Source organism: Peromyscus leucopus, chromosome 11, assembly GCF_004664715.2.
Source record: "Peromyscus leucopus breed LL Stock chromosome 11, UCI_PerLeu_2.1, whole genome shotgun sequence".
In the NCBI taxonomy this organism is placed as follows: Eukaryota; Metazoa; Chordata; class Mammalia; order Rodentia; family Cricetidae; genus Peromyscus; species Peromyscus leucopus.
The window spans coordinates 2,470,496-2,487,681 of NC_051072.1; the positions used below are offsets into that span (position 1 = coordinate 2,470,496).

General features: G+C 41.7%; 1 protein-coding gene across 4 annotated transcripts in view; it reads left to right on the forward strand.

Annotated features, from left to right (window-relative positions):
- Positions 1–120: 120 nt before the first annotated feature.
- The window catches only part of Marchf6 (membrane associated ring-CH-type finger 6), a 66,726-nt gene continuing 49,660 nt past the window's right edge, over positions 121–17,186 (forward strand). For all 4 annotated transcript variants that reach the window (XM_028882034.2, XM_028882036.2, XM_028882035.2 and 1 more), the window contains exon 1: positions 121–412. In XM_028882034.2, coding sequence (XP_028737867.1) covers positions 394–412 — 19 coding nt within the window. In that variant the 5' untranslated portion in view covers positions 121–393. The remainder of the gene's footprint in view (positions 413–17,186) is intronic.

The following is a 17,186-nucleotide window of genomic DNA, read 5'->3' on the forward strand; positions in this document are numbered from 1 at the left end:
CTCCCCCTGCACCGCCGCCCCGCGCCCGCTGGGTGCCCGGCGCCCCAGCGCTGAGCGGGAGTGCGCGCCGGAAGTGACGCGCGGCGCCCCGGCGCCCCGCCTTTTCCGCCGCGCGCCCCGCCCAGGCCCGTCTCTCGGCCGCGCGCCCCTCCCCCTCGGCGGCGCTCTCTTTTCTGTCAGCCGCTGTCCCCCTCTCTCTCTCTTCCCCGTCTTGGGCCCCCGCGTCGCCGCCGGCGGCTTTCTCCCCTCGCACCTGAGCGCACGCACGCCCCTGGCCCGGGCCGCGGGCCCCGCGTCCTCTCTTCCTCCCCCACCTCTTTCCCTTCGGGCCTGAAGGGCTCTGCCGGGTCGCGGGCGCCTGGCGGCTGCGTCACCGCCGCCCCCCTAGACAAGATGGACACCGCCGAGGAAGGTGAGGGCGGCGGCGCCCGCGCCCTTGCAGCGGCGCCCGCGCTCGGGTCGGGTCGGGCCGGGTCGGGTCGGGCCGGGCCGGGCCGAGGCGCTCGCGGCGGCGCTCTCCCTCCCCGTCCACCCCCCAGCAGCCGGGGGGTCGGTTTGCTCGCCGGGCCGGGGCGGGCGCGCGCGAGTCCAGCGGGTCCTTCCCCACCCCACGCCGCGGGCTCGGGTCGGAAGGTGACCCTCTGCGCGCCCCTCGTTACCCCCTTCGCCGGTTCCCTCGGGCGACGACCCCGCCGAGGAGGCTGGGGCCCTGGAGTGCCGGGACATGGGGGTGTCGGGACGTGGGGCGTCCGAGACGTGGCCCGGGAGAGGGGGAAGCGGGCGCCGGGAAGTGGGGTGTGCCCGAGACCCTAGGGTGCCCGAGATGTGGGGGTTGACGGGGGCCGCTCCGGAGGACGGCGGTCCGCCGAGGAGGAGGGGGCGGCGGCGGCGGTGCGAAGGCCGGGGGAGGGGGGCGTTTTCCACTCCCCTCCCCCACTCTCCCCCCACCCCCCACCCCCCACCCCCCACCCCCCCTCTGTGTTCGAGTCTGTGTGCTGATTGTCCTGTAGGCCGCCGCGAAACTTCTTTGTTGACTTTGAAACTTCGCGGAACACACCGCGGTCCGGTGGTGACTGCCCAGTGGACTGAACTGGCCTGACCCCTCACCCCCACCCCTACCCCCGTTGGAAAACCTTGCCCTCTGCTTACCTTTACCCCGAAGTGCGTTGACCTGAGCCCGGGAGCGCAGGGGTCCGAGAGACGACTGGAGGGACAGAGGCTACTGTTTACGTTCCTTTTTTTTTAAAAACTTGACACCGGCAAGCGAGAATTGTTTGTTTGGTTTGTGAACGTTGTGTTCTGGATGTGGTTGTTGGGAGGAATAAGCAGATAACACGAGGCGAAAATGAGAATAGAAGGCAGATGCTTAGCTGATGGGTGTTTTAAAGCGGTTTCATGGTTTTAGAGTCGCTGATTTATTAGTGAGTCTGTAGAGGAGGTTATTGATCATATACTTACCGGTGTGGATACTTACACTTCGGATACGTTGTTGTTAGAATGAGCGTCTTCTTCTGCCTAATGGTTTATTTTGGCGACTTCAAATGGCAATTGAACCAAGCACTATATTGAAGTCATTAGAGTAATAAAAAGTTTTATGTTAATGTGATGAGTTGATAAAACTTGATTTTTTTTAAAGTCTTGATAAAAGCATATGGTTTACAAAACATGCTCAGGAGCGTCCACTTTAGTTCCGACTGCCGGGGAGGGTGGTGGTGGTGGATGTGCGTGTTAACCATTTAGGCTTATTTTAATAGCTTGTTTAAGGCTCACACAGCCAGTAGGAGACAATTGACCCTATTCTCATTGCTCGTCGCTGCCAGTTCATTAGGGCTACAGTGTGGTTACTATGTGCAGTGAGTGAGACTAGTTGCCATTGGAGACCACTTTTGGAAAGACAGTAAAATGAAACTGTTGAAGATTCAGTCACACAGGTTGATCTTGTAAGTGTCCATCTCTGTAGGTTTCGCATCCTTTTAGTGAATATTTAGTGTTTGTCTTTTTGTATTGTTGGTCTTTTAAGAAAGAGTTTTCTCTCTGTTCATCTGTTTCAGTTTCCTGCACTACCATGACAGGCTTTGATTCAGATTTTTTGTTTTCTTGTTTTTAATAAAATTTATTTTGTTTTATGTATACGAGTGTTTTGTTCACATGTATTGATGGTTGTATGCTGCCCTGTAGGTGCTGGGATTCAAACTCTGGTCCTCTGCAAGAACAAGTGCTCATAACTGCTGAGCTATCTCTCTTGCTCCTTTTAAGTTTTAATGAATAAATCTAGTAAGCCATGAGTATATTGCTTGCTTTGTACTGGCATATTATATGAAATCCAAATTCTTTTCACCTGAGCACTTGGTGCTTGCAGAGACTGATTGTATGACCATAGTTATTAGTAACTCTGGGATTGAGAAACTAAGAGTGTCTGGTGTCATGAGGGAAATGGTACTTCTAGTGTTTAAGGATACCTTTTTTTAAAATAGCGGGATAAGACATAAATGATTTTTAAAATCGGTTTGGATATTGTTCTCAAAGTAACTAGTAGTTACCAAGGAATCGCTCTGTGATTCCCCTTACTAAACACTTATATTGCATATCAATTCTGTTAACATGTTTAGGAAGGCTGCAACCTGCCATTGTACAGGTGAAGAAGGAACTAAAGTTTAGTTTGACTGAGTAATTTTCCCAGGTTCACTCAGGTTGAAAATGGCAGGAGAAAGAGTCACACTCATGTCAGACCCCAAACTTAGTTCTTTATAAGTGAACATTAAGTGACTTGTTTTTGTCATTTCCTTTCTAGGATGAATCGTTGTTGTAAATTAACAAGAACTATCTATATTTTCAGCTGTTCTATGTAACTACTGTTTGTGAAAGTGAATTTTGGTATTTTATTTACTTATTTGTATGTATGTGTCGGTCAGAGGACAGCCAATAGGAGTCAGTTTTCTCCTTCTACCAAGTGGGTTCCAGGAGTTGAACATCAGGTCACTTTACCTGATGAGCCATCTCTCCAGGATGTGAAAGTGAAATTAAGAGTTCTAATGGCCATGTTTGTAAAGTTTTGAATTGGAAGCCTTTTTGAAATTTTCACAATTTAAATTTGACTTGAAATAACACTGGGAGGGAGGGATAGTTTCATGATAAATATTGTAAAGTGAAGGTGACAAAAAGCTTGTAAACAACTCTTCTACCTGCTTAGTTACTGCAGGATAGATCTTTTACAAAAGGTTTATTTTTGTGCATATGAATGTTTTGAGTGTATGCATGTATGTATGTGCGCCATGTGCATGCTGTGCCACACGGAGGCCAGAGAGAGCACTGGATGGAACTGGAGTTAGGAATGGCTGTAAGCTTCCTTGTGGGTGCTGAGAGCTGAACCTAGGTCCTCTGCCAGAACAGCCAAGTACTCTTTACTCTTTATTTGTCCGGTTCCTGTACATTATTTCCTAAATTAAAGAAATGCAATTAATTTTTTTTATTACAAAGGAAACAAGCATTTGTTATTGTTGTTGTTTTCTTGGTGTGTGTGTGTGTGTAGGTAGGTAGGTAGGTGTGCCTGTTTCATGGTGTAATTATGGAGGTCAGAGGACGGTTTGTGGGAGCTGGTTCTCTACTTTCAGTCTCTACTTCAACCTTGTGAGTCTTGTGTACCAAACTCAGGTTGTTAGCTTTAGTAACAAGCACCTTTACCTGCTGAGCCAAACCCATGACTTCACAAATTGATATTTTAAGTATCCATTAATAAGAGTGCATACTGTATGAATGGAGAGAGAGTTCAGCTTTAAGAGTGCCTACTATAGGGCTGGAGAGATGACTCAATAGTTAAGGTCACTAGCTGCTCTTCCAGAGGACCTGAGATCTAGTCCCAGCACCCACATGTCAGCTCACAACTGTTTGTAACTTCAGTTCCGGGAATCCTTTGCTCTCTTCTACCTCCAAGGGCACCAGGTATGCATGTGGTGCACAGACATAGATGCAGGCCAAGTACCTATACACATTAAGAAAAAAAATTCAAGTGCATTCATTTTTATTCTTTCATATTACTTCGCAGCATCCATGTCAGATGTCTCACAACTGCCTTTAATGCCAGTTTCAAGGGATCTAAGATACTCTCCCCTCTGTGTACCAACACACATAGCTGACATACAGATACACACACACACATACACATAAAGAAAAGAATAAAATCTTTTTAAAGAATCTGTTAGTACTATCTCTTATTTAAAAAAAAATACTTATTTTCTTAAACTATTCTATGAAAAATATTTGTTAGTAAATTAATCACCACAGAAACTGAATGTTACTCTTAAAAATAGCATGTTGCATTTTTCTGATAGACCATCTACAATACTGTAATGCTCGGAATGTTTGTATTTACAGTAAAGCATTTATTTTATAATTTCTTCCTGTTCATAGTAAATAATTACCAAAGTTTAAAGATTGCTAAAGTGCTAAATGTATTGAATTATATTTTTGTCAAACCAGCAGCAACTTTGTAACTCATTCTTGTATTTGGTAGATGACTCATTAGCTGTATATAGATTGTGTGAGTACAGGTGTGTTATGTAAACTACTGGCATCACTTCTTTCAGCTTCAGAGCTAGAGTAGAACTTAGGCATCTAGCCTCTTTGTTTTATAAACGTCAGGAGTCCAATCTTGCAATGCACTGAGATGTTTCAATTTCAGAAAAGAAATTCTATACTGTGCTCAAAGATAATTTTTTTCCTTATAGGAAAAGTGCTACAGTGTTGGACTAGATATTGTAATCAAGAACTCATGTCTGAAGCTCTCATCAAAAATATTAAGTATTTTACTACAGTAGAATGCTAATATTTCAACCCAGTGGTACACAAAGCAGTGTCTTTTGTTTTCCATTTTGCTAAATAGCTACTAGCAGACATAACACAAAATTTTATCAATATTTTTGTGGGATACTAAAAGTCCTATTTTGCATTTTATGATGGAAAATATAATTTTTTGTATGTATGTATGTATGTATTTAGGGTCTCTTCTCTATAGTCCTAGCTGTCCTAGGAATCACAATGTAGAACAGATTGGCCTCAAACTCAGAGATCCACCTGCCTCTGTGTCCCAAATGCTGGCTGGGATCATTGGCATTTACCACCTTGTCTGGCCCTGGAAAATACTCATTTTTAAAAGTATGAATCTTGAGCCGGGCGTGGTGGCACACACCTTTAATCCCAGCACTCGGGAGGCAGAGCCAGGCGGATCTCTGTGAGTTCGAGGCCAGCCTGGGCTACCAAGTGAGCTCCAGGAAAGGCGCAAAGCTACACAGAGAAACCCTGTCTCGAAAAAACCAAAAAAAAAAAAAAAAAAAAAGTATGAATCTAAACTGTATTGTGACTGATCACATTGTTTAACATTATGGCAAAAACTTGGAGTTGTTTAAATTTAGGAGAAAAGCATTAAAAAGATGGGCAGATGTCAGAGTCAGACAAGTAGTTTCCTCTTTTAAACATTTTAGAAATCAGTCTAACTGTTTCCAGACAGGCCCGCTTTATCCTGACCACAGACCTGTGAACCAAACATGCCTGCATTTATCTGGCATATTTATTGAATATGTCTTTCAATCTAGACAGTTGGTGTGCTTGACTTAGGAAGGAAACAGAGAAAATTCTTTTTTCATAGAGCTTAAAATCTAGTTAATGTGGTAGGTGAGGAAGGGGAAACAAATTGCACATGGAGTAAACTGTGGCATGCCTAAATAGAAGGCGTCATGTGTTGTGCAGAGTAGCAGGTATGAGGACAGTTTGACAGCAGAAGAGGGAACAGAGAACATAGGAGGATTGTCCCTGTACATGCTCCGTGGGTAGAGCAGGAATAGCCTCTATGGTACAAGCATGCTAGGAATGTCAGGAAACCACTAGGAAGGCGTCTCTATGAACTTGGGGAGAGTAACTACATCAGGAAGACATTTGGGGGTGTTTGTCTAGAAGTTCAGAGGGGCCACCAGTGTGGGACTTTCTGTAGTCTTGCTAGGAGGTAGGGCCTCTAGAACAGTTCCTTCTAGCTAGAGCAGAGGTGACATACAAATTTTCTTGCCACTTTGTCACTGGTTTCTTTCCCTGTGTAGACTTGTTGGCTACTAGGCGCTAATGCCAAATTTCTGGGAGCTAGAATATGACTAGCTCATTTTTATACAAGAAGCAGGGTGATAGTGGGAAAGGTAATGAAAAAAAAATCAAAGGAAAACTGACTGGCATTGTCTTTTCTTCAGCTGGCCAGACATTCCAAAAGATGCCTGCTGCATGGCTGAACTGGAGTATTTAGGATTGGAATGCTGTGGTGAATGCTGTGCTATCCAGAGGCCATTTTTGAGTTACTGTTCCCCTTTTCTTCTGTAAGGACATGAAGATCATTCATTTTTAGTGTAATGAAGAATGAGGTCTTAAAAAGGAATACGAAATCAGTCATCAAGGGAAACTTCTTGTGAATGTCCATTGTATTTTAGTGGGCCATGAAAGTTAAGATAGTAGGAATGGAATGTATGTAAAGCAGATCAGTATAAACACGTAAGAACTTAATAGTTGAGATGCTCTAGGGAGTAGGAGTTAAAAGGAAATGATTTCCAGAGTAGTTTTATCAGCCAACAATGGGAAAAGTTGGGGTTTGGTAATTGTTTTAATTTCCAAGGACTGCCATGACAGTGTTATAAGCTATGTGTTAACTGAGTACAGTTCTTTTGGACAGAAGCTTTGGATCTGAGGAGTTAAGGATATCTTCCTGTGTGTGTTAATGAGGGTTCCAGCTACACAGATCTGTGTTTCATTCTCTTACCAGAACAGTCCTACAGCGTAGGTCCTACACTAACAACTGCACTGTGATGTAACCACCTCTTCAAATAGAGTCATGTCTGGGGAGTTTTTCTGCAGGAGAGATGGCACAGGCACGCTCAGTTCTTGAAGGCTCAGAAGTCAGTGAAGCACTTTCTTTACTGTGTTTCCAGACAGAGTTTCTCAGTGTAGCCCTGGCTGTCCTGAAACTCTCTCTGTAGACCAGGCTGGCCTCAAACTCACAGAGATACTGCCTCTGCCTCCCGAGTGCTGGGATTAAAAGCATGTACCACCACTGCCTAGCCACATTTCCTCTACTTTTATTTATTATTGCTTAACCTCAGTATTGCATCCTTTCTCATTTTTCTGAACTTCTTTTACGTCCACCTGATGATGTATTCTGTAAGGATGAAAATAGGTTGATAAAGTACAGTTTGCACCTAGTGAAATTTATCTTTTTGTTGTGCCGTTCTGCTGGAACATGCTTGAGATGGGAGATTTGGAGACACCATGCCTTTAAAAATTTTGTCTGTATTTAACTCACTCTGTAGCCCAGGCTGGCCTCGAACTCACAGAGATCTGCCTGCCTCTGCCTCCCGAGTGCTGGGACTAAAGACGTGCGCCACCACTGCCCGGCTTGTATTTGACTGAATATTGAACACCTACTGTGTTCTTTGAACCTTTGCTAACTAGGTAAATAAATTTCATTTCTTCCTTCCTCAGACATTGCATAGTGCCTAGAGGCATTGTATTGAGTGGAACATTTTGAAGGTTGTCGCACTTGGTCTGTTTCAGGAATACCCCTAGGGGCTAATGTGTGTGATGGCGGTGCTGTTTGGGAGGGTGGGTCCTCACTGGAGAGAAGTGGATTATGGGGCACTGGGCCTGGAGGGTCATCCTTTGGGTCTGAGATGTAACAAGTCTTACTGCAGGCTGTCACAGAGAGCCCTACTGGCTATATTTCCCTGCCACTTTGAGATCACTGTTCTCTTTAAACAGTGAGGCAGAATTAGGCTCCCTCCATATCTTCTGTCAGGTATTCTGGAGAGAAGTAGTCCAAAGGATGCTGGTACAGAGAGATGGCTCTCAGTTTACTCAGAACACTTTATACTCTTCATGGTTCATCTGTCTGTTTTGAGACTGAGTCCTTATTTGTCCCTGAACTTCCTGCGTCTCCTAGGCTGGCTTCATACCTGGAGTCCCGTGTCAGTGTCTGACATGCTGGAGACAGAACTAGCTTTCTTTGCACTCTTAAAATTGAGAAACCCAAGCATTTATGTTTCTGTGGGTTGTATATATAGATACTTACCCTATTAGAAAGGGAAATCAGTCTTGTAAAACTTTGTTTTATGTTTATTCTGTGTTTGCACTCAAGGCTTGAGTATGGAGGTCAGAGGACAGTTTAGAGGAGTTGGTTATTCACTTCTACCATATGGGGTCCTGGTGTAACTCAGGAGTAAAGCTTGGTAGCAAATGCCTCTGCCTGCTGAGCTGTCTCACTAGCCTTGATAAACAACCTTTAAAAGTTAGGTGTGTTTAAAGGTAACGATGAAGCTGGAGAGAAGGCTCAGCAGTTAGGAGCATGTACTGCTTTGGCACAGGACCCAGGTTCAATTCCCAGCACCCACACACTGCCTCACAACTTCCTGTAACTCCAATTGCAGGGAATCTAATGCCCCTTCTTACCTCCTCAGGTACCAGGCATGGAGGTGATGTATGTGTGTGTGTGTGTGTGTATAAATACATACATAAAATAAATAAAATTTAAAAGTAATAAAATCAGTGCATGCTAACAAAAATGACTTCATGATAAATATATTTTCCCAAGGTCGAAATCTTGATTATGAAGTCTAGTATTATTTCACATCTTTAAAGATGTCTTATATGTGGATTATTGGAAGACAAATATTCACTTGGCATTTGCATTCACTATTTACATGTTTTAGTAAATGAAAACTTGGGATTGAAAAGGAAGGAGTATTTTCAGATAGTTTCAGTACCTTTGTAAAAGGTACTAAAAGGACACCTGGAATGGACTTCATAGTAATGTGTTTGTTACTATGAAAATGTCAGTTTTTAAATTAAAATATTTAAACCAGCTGTTAAAATGTTTAATGTTTGACCTAGCATTGGAGAGATGGATTAGTGATTAAAAGTACTTGTTCTTGCAGAGGGCCCCCGTTCATTTCTCAGCACACACATGGTGATGTACAACAATCCATAACTCCAATTCCAGGGAATCTGACTTCTTCTAGCTCTGAGGGTACCAGACATACATGCAGGAAAATACCGATAAACATAAAGTTAGTAAATCTGTTTTTTTTTTTTTTTTCTTTTCTTAAGAATCTGTTGGTCTAATGATATGGGATGCTTCCATGTGTTGTAAAATGTACATGGGCAGTTGATTTTTGACAAAAGTGCAAAAGCAATTCCATAAAGAAAGTATAGGGGTTTTTTTTTAGTAAACTGTGCTGGAAAAACTGAATATCCACAGGAAAATGAACTTGGAGCCATGGCCTTTTTAGTAAACCAAGGTTAATTCAGAATGTTAGACCCAATTGAGAAGCCCAAAACTAACTGTAGGAGTGTGTGTGTGTGTGTGTGTGTGTGTGTGTGTGTGTGTGTGTGTTGTCTTGGGCTAGGTTGAAACTTCTGGAAGCTTGATTTCCCAAAGAAGGATGCTGGATGTAGGTTTTTACAAAGGTACTGAATAACCATATAATTCAGGCAGTTCTTTTCCTAAGTATATACCCAGTAGTATTCAAAGTAGGTATTTACGCAAAAGGTGGATCTTACGGGCAGCTTTAATCATGATAGGCAAACAGTGGAAATAAGAGTGTTATCATTTCATAGATAAATGTGTCCTGTGTATGAATGGGCATTATTCACTAGTGCTTAGAAACAAGGGACACCTGGAATGGACTTCATGAACATTATGCTAAGTGAAGAAAACCAGTGGCAGAAGACCATATCTTACATGATTCAGTTTGTATGGAATATCTATTGTAGACAAATCTATAGAGAGAAGTAGATTGGTGGTTGCTTGAAGTGGGGAGGCCTGATAGAACTGCTGTTAGTTACAAGGTTTCTTCTTGGGGTGATGGTTTTCTAAAAGTAGTGATCATGATGTAGAAATGTAAATAACTCAACTGTTGATTTGTACACTTTTCCATTGAACTTGATGATAGATAAAGAATACTATACTTTAAAAAGTTAAATTCTATTTCTGACATTCTAAATAGGGTGGCTAAAGTGATCTGATGAAATGACCAAACCAAATGTTCCCTTTGTGCCTGTGACAGGTCTGAAGTGGGTCAGGTCTTCATCAGTAGGACTATGGGAAAGTGATCACTAACCACTGACATCGTAGCAGGAGTAAGAAAGCACCCTTCCTCTTTTTTTTTTTTCTCTCGAGACAGGGTTTCTCTGTGTAGCTTTGCGCCTTTTCCTGGAACTCACTTGGTAGCCCAGGCTGGGCACCCTTCCTCTTAAATGCTCGTCAGCACCCTTTACTGACAAAACTGGACTGAAAAAAGAAAGAGGTGGTGGAGGAGCTTAAGTGTTAGAGAGGCATCTTGATGCTGAGAGTAGCTATTGCTTCTGCTGCTGAATCCTTTCCCCCAAGCTGCTGGCAGAATCCCCACCTAACCTCTGTTAACGGGTTGGAGCCCTGTACCTGGAAAGTAGTTGTCTCTGCCAGTTGTTAGGACCAGAACTGTACAAAGTTTGTTTCTTTCCTTCATCCTGCTTTCCGAAGTGCTCCTTCTAGACAGAATCTTAACACAATTTTACTCTTTAAGGAGGCCAGAAAATGTAGTTTTCAGGCTTCCAAGAATAACAGTAAAGGTTATTGGTTTGTAATGATAGTAATCTGGAAAGGTAATACATACATGGGGAATCAGAATTTTAATGTTTATTACTGTATATGAGGTGTATGTATGTGAATGTGGAGTCACATTTGTAGACTAATTTATTGCCCTCCAACTTTATGTGGCTTTGGGGATTGGACTCAACCAGTCATGCTTATGCTTCAAATACAAAAGCCCTTACCAGCTTGCAGGCCCAGGGATTGGAATTTTCAACTTCTTCCCAAATTCACATAAAAAAAATAGATAAGATTCTCATGGACAAAGAATTTAGAGATCAGAGCAGGGGTTGAGACAGGATGTCATAGGCTTAGGTTGACCTTGAAGTTTCTATGGGGTTGAGGATGGTTGTGGACTGTTACCTCCACTTCCCAAATGCTAGGAGCACTTAAAGTTTTAAAAGAACTATATTCCATATGGTAAAAGTATACAATTTAGCTATGTACCTCTTTTTGCATATGTAGGCTAGCTAAAGACATCCAGAGTAATATTTTTCAATCATATGTTTTTAATATTTGCCTATTATGATTGAAGCTACTAATTGTAAACATTTTAATGACAGATAAGAAAAACTTATTTCCTCCAGATGAAACTGTTTGAATCATGTTGCTGCTGTATACTCAGGATAGGGTGTGATCAGAGTGGCAGTGTGCCTTTGTAGTCTGCTCCAAACCAGTGAGGAATGAGATAGTTCCAGTATAGGGCATTGAATAGTAGCTTTTAAAGTCAAGGTCATCCAAACAGGAAAAGTGAGAAACTCCTGGAATCTAAGGAAACCCAAGGAGATAGGACTGCTAAGTGTGTATGGAGTATACAGGAAAGGAACATCAGGTAAAGACTAAGGGATTCTGAATAACTGTGGACTTCAGTGATAATGTATCAGTATTGGGTTATTAAATTTAAGAAGGCATAACAAATCCTAATAAGACATTAATAATAAGAGATATCATGTACTGAATTTTCTGCTATCTCTTCTCATAATTTTTCTAAGTCTGTTTTATAAAATAGTCTTATTAGTAATAACAGTAAATTCTGAAATTACCACATTTATCATCAACAGAAGAACTGAGACATCCTCAAATCATCCTACATAGAATAATTTTCAAAGAAAAAAGCAGGTCTGGAGATGGCTCAGTAGGTAAAGTGCTTGCCATGTACATGTGAGGAGGAGCTGAGTCCAGATCCCCAGAACCCAAGTAAAGCTGGGCACAGTAGCATGTCTAATCTTATTGCTTCTGTAGCAAGACAGGATGTGAGATGGGAGAATACACAGCTAGCCTGGTGTATGCAACATCTCTCTATCTTGAACAAGGTAGATGGACCAATACCTGAGGTATTCCTCTGGCCACTATTTTTGCACACACATATACCTTTTATACTCTTGTTAAAACTCCAATAAAAAAGTGAAGCAAAGAATTCAGACATAATTCGCAGAGAATGAGAACCTGGTACAGTATTTGGAAATGTTCAGCTTGGCCGTAAGTCTTTTTGATTAGCTGCTATATATGGTGATATTTTATTTGTACTGAAATGTGATTTTAATTTTATGTTAATAAATAAAGTTGCCATGGGGTCAGAGCTATTAGAGCCATAGCAAGAGCGTGATGGTTAGAAGAGCTAGGTAGATTTCTGTGTGTTCAGGGATACAGCCAGTATTGGAGACATATGCCTTTAAGACCTGGAGGGCGGTACTTACAGGCAGTGATGAGGCAGTCATGTGGTTGGGTTTAGAACCAATGAGAAGGCAGAACAGAAAGACTATTTAAACACAGACAAACAGGAAGTAGCTCTCTCTCTCAGGGAAGTTAGGAGCACTGCAGGAGGTAAGATTTTATCTCTGAGCTCTGACCTCTCGGCTTTCTCTTTTACATTGGCTCTGTGTTTCTTATTTTAATAAGACGATTGGTTACATCTACAGCTGTACTATATAGTTATTTTTAAATCTGCATTCATTAATGTTCAATGTGTTTCACTATAGGAAAATACGCTTTACAAATAAAAGAGCATAATAAAATTGAAGGAATAGATGGTAAAGATACTATCTTAGTATGTTCTGTCAAATAGGAGTTAAAAGACGTGATGGGGCTGAAGAGATGGCTTAGTGGTTAAGAGTGCTGCTGCTCTTTCAGAGGACTAGGGTTTGCTTCCTAGAACCCACTTAGAGCAGTTCACAATCACATGTTACTCCATCTCCAAGGGATACAATGCCCTCCTCTGGTCTGAGTACCTTTGCACGAATGTGCACACATGCACGAACACATATAGATAAAAAGGGGTACAAAGTACTCAGGAGGTGGAGGAGGCAGGAGGATCAACAATTCAGAGTCTTAACTAAGTAGTGAATTTGAGGCCAGCCTGGGTTGCATGATACTTTATCTCAAAACAATAGCAGTACTCCCCTGCTCTCCCCCAGAAGACATCTGAGATCGAGAGGCAGTTAATTTCTTAAGAGAGACCTTGAGAGTAATAAAACATCTGTTGGAGTTGTTTTTAGAAGTACTGTGACAAGGCAGTGAGATGACACGGTAGGTGAAGGAAGGCACTAGCGGCCAGAGCTGGGGGGGGACCTGCACCCGATTCTTGGGTCCATAAGATGGACAGAGATGGCCTGTTGCAAGTCGTTCTCTGCCTTCCACACGGGAGGCCGGTGGCGCATGCACACATGCGTGCATACACAATAAATAGATTCTTGAAATGTCTCTTGAACCTTGAGTGGTTTTTGTTTCATTTTTTTAATACCGTGACAGAGGGATTGGAGTGGCTCAGTAGTTAAGAGTACTTGTTCTTCCAGAGGACATGTATTTGGTTCTCAGCACCCACAGGATGCTTACAGTCATCCTTAACTTTGTTCCAGGGGATTAGACTCCTGTTCTGATTCCCATGGCACCAGGCACACATGTGATGCACATATATACATGCAGGCAAAACATGCATAAACATAAAATAAATCTGAGAAAAAAAAACACCATGACAATAGAAAATTAATTTTACTTTCTCCTAAGATCCAATGAAGGATGTGTATCAAACTCCACAATTAAAATTTTTGTTCTCTAGAGGGAGGGGAAACTGTAGTTGTGATGTGTTAAAAACAAACATTTTTTGTTTTCTTTTATCATGTCTCCATAGTATTAATGGAAATGTGATTGTTGAACACTCCTGGTGTGTTCATGTTTTTGTTCTTGTTCACATAGTTCGTAGCCAGTTATAAATTGAATATACACTTGAGGATAAATGGAGCTAGTGGAAAAGGCACTTACTTGGATTAAAGTGTATATTTTTAGCAATAAAGAATGATGGTTAACTCTTGCATTAGAAGTTTTATACTGAATTATTTAACTGGTAAAGAGTTCTTAATTGCCAAGTGGGATACAGTGATATTTTAGAATCCCTTTACTGTTTTTTCCTACTTGAGGCCTTGCCTGTTATTGTTTTTAATACAATAAAAGTGACTTAAGGAAACAAATGGGTACGTTCAGTGTCCTGTGGTGAGGATTGGCCTAGAACTACTTGCTCTTCCTCTTGAGTAACTTGTGTCTAGGTCGAGTCACCCTGCATCGAGTGCTTCTGCACTGTTTCTGCTGCCCACACATTAGTACCTGAGTTATCAGATCAACTGCGATGCTATCACAACACTCATGTGCAAAGATTTCTCACTTTGCTTAACCATTATTGATGCTTGTGAGTCTGTTACCATTTATTAGAATTGCCTACTTACTATTGTTATTTATCCTTTCCTGCTACTTGTGTGTGTGTGTGTGTGTGTGTGTGTGTGTGTGTGTGTGTGTGTGTGTTTCAGTGCACCTACATTTATTTGTGCATGTAAGAAAGGTGTAGTATATGTAGGGTTTGACACTGTTCTTAGTTTCAAGCACTCACTGTTTTTGGTATTGGTTTCCTGTGGATAAGGAGAGAGTTTTGTTAGTGAACGTTGTTTACTCTACCTCCCTTCTCTCCCAATGCTCTGTTGACAAAATTGTTATATACTTTGTTATAGTTATTAAGGTCTTTTAAGTATTCTTGCTATTTAGATAGAGAAGTTTTTATTGTCAAATTTTAAATTCAATTTTCTCCAGTAAATGTTTTGGTTTTTGCTTATTTAATTCAAAAATTTACACTGGATTCTTTATCTTCTATGTCTCTGAAAACGTGATCTTCAATCTTTCAAATGTGTTTGTCATTGCTCACGGACTCATTTTTATGATGGTTGTGATGTTAACATCTATTGGTTATGGTTTTTCATTTAGGCTAGGGTTTTCCTTATGTTTGGTATGAGTGATTTTTTCAGTTGTATTGTGGATATTTTTGCTTTTGTGCAGCCTCTGGTTCACATTAACATGTTTCGGGTTTTGTTTTAAACAGGTTGTTTTTTTATGATGTGCAGGTAGAAGAGGCATGGCCTCATTACTAGCAGCTGGAAGTGAAAGCCCCTTCCTCCCCTTTAGCCCCTTTGATGTTAGTAGTGGGTGCTTTGTTGTTGCTCTTTAGGATTTCTGGATCCCTGGCACGCCTTTCCTGATACCCATAGAGTGAGAAAAGTGGCTCCTTATTGTAGAAATTATATTCAAAGTAAGCCCCTTCCTTCCTTCCTTCCTTCCTTCCTTCCTTCCTTCCTTCCTTCCTTCCTTCCTTCCTTCCTTCCTTCCTTCCTTCTTCCTCCCTCCCTCCCTCCCTCCCTCCCTCCCTCTCTCTCTCTCTCTCTCTCTCTCACTGTCTCACTCACTCTCTCTCCCCCCTCCCTCCCTCCCTCCCTCCTCCCTCCTCTCTCTCTCTCTCTCTCTCTCTCACTGTCTCACTCACTCTCTCTCCCCCCTCCCTCCCTCCCTCCCTCCCTCCCTTTCTTTTTTTTTTAAAATCATCTTGGTGGGTTGTATACTTGGTATGTTAGGAGGTTGATGTCTTGTGGGCTTTCATTGGCAAGGGGAGGGCTAGGATCACATTCTTTTCATGTGGCATTTGTTTTGGGTGCAGTGGTAAAAGTTGAATTAGATTGTTGACTTTTGGGAATTTTGTTGAGGCAGATAGTATTTAAGTTGTCTCCTTCCTTTGCTGGAACTATTGCCAGTACAGTGTATTGTTCATTATGCTAAAAAAAAAAAAAAAAAACCGAGTCAGTAAGATAGAAAATTATTAATGTGGATTTTCCTATTTTCTTGTATGCATTAAGTTTTGTTACATACTAGAGCCCTCTTGTAGCCTCTGTCCTGTAAATTTTTAAATGACCACAAATATTATTTATATTAATTCTGCTTTTTATTGTTTCTATTAACAGTTAATAATTATGCATAGGATTTCTTTGCATTTCTTAGAGTGTAGTCTATTAGGGATGTATGAGTGTATTGATGGCTTTATTTTTTTATTAAGATTTATCTATTTTTAGTGTGTGTGTGTGTGTGTGTGTGTGTGTGTGTATATATATGCTTGTGTATAAATGTACACCCATTAGTGCCAGTACCCACAGAAGTGTCAGATGCCCTGGAACTGGAGTTAAGAGTTATGTGCTGTCTGATGTGTGTACTGGTAACCAAATCCACGTCCTTTACAAGAGTAGCAAATGCTATTAATGTCTGTGCTCTCTCCAGGCCTTGCTGTTTTGTCTGTCTGTCTGTCTTATTTAAACTGCATCTGTTTATTGTGTGTATCTGTGGGCATGGTTGTAGTGCACAGTGTATGTGGAGATCAAAGGGCGACTATGTGGTCTATTCTCTTTCACATTTACATGGGTACATCCAGCTTACATAGCAAGTACTTGAACTTGCTGAGCCATCTCACAGGCTCCATAATTGCTGTTTTAAAGTGTCTTCATTTCTTTTTTGTGGTTAGTCATGACATAGGCTTGGGTTTATTAATTTGTTTGTGCTTTCATTTAGGAGTTGCTTATTTCCCATTTTGATATAACTTTGTTTTATAATTATAAAAATGATTTCCATGGTTCTGAAACAAGATGAATGAGCAGTCTACAATGACCTTACTTTTTCTCCCATAAAATTAGTCTTAAGTGTAGGAGGCCCTTAATAATTCTATGCATGTTTGTTTGGAAAGGATCATTACCATTATCTGACACTCCCCACCTTCTTCAAAGAGCCAATAAATGTATCAGAACAATTACTAATGAACAGTGGTTCTCAAACTTAAAAAAAAAAAAAACATGTTGTTCCCCCCTCCCCCCACACACACTGCAGTGCATGTGCTGAGGTTAGAGGATGACTTTCAGTTGATTGTTGCTTTATCAACCTTATTAAAACAGGGTCTCATCTTGTTCCTGCTCTTGTGCTGTGTGCTCCAGGCTAGGTAGTCTGAGCTTTCAGGCAGTTCTCTTGTCTCCACTGCCCATCTTGCTATACAGGTGCTGGAATTGCAGGTGCAGGTGACTGCGTGCAGCTTTTTTCCTGAGTTCCAGAGGTCACATTCCATTTGTCAGACTTGTGTGAGTCATGCTTTTACCTGCTGAGCTACCTATCCCCTTGGCCCTGCCTGGTTCTCAAGCTTTTGAGGTTTTAACACAATGTTTACATTCTTAAAGACCTGAAAGAATAA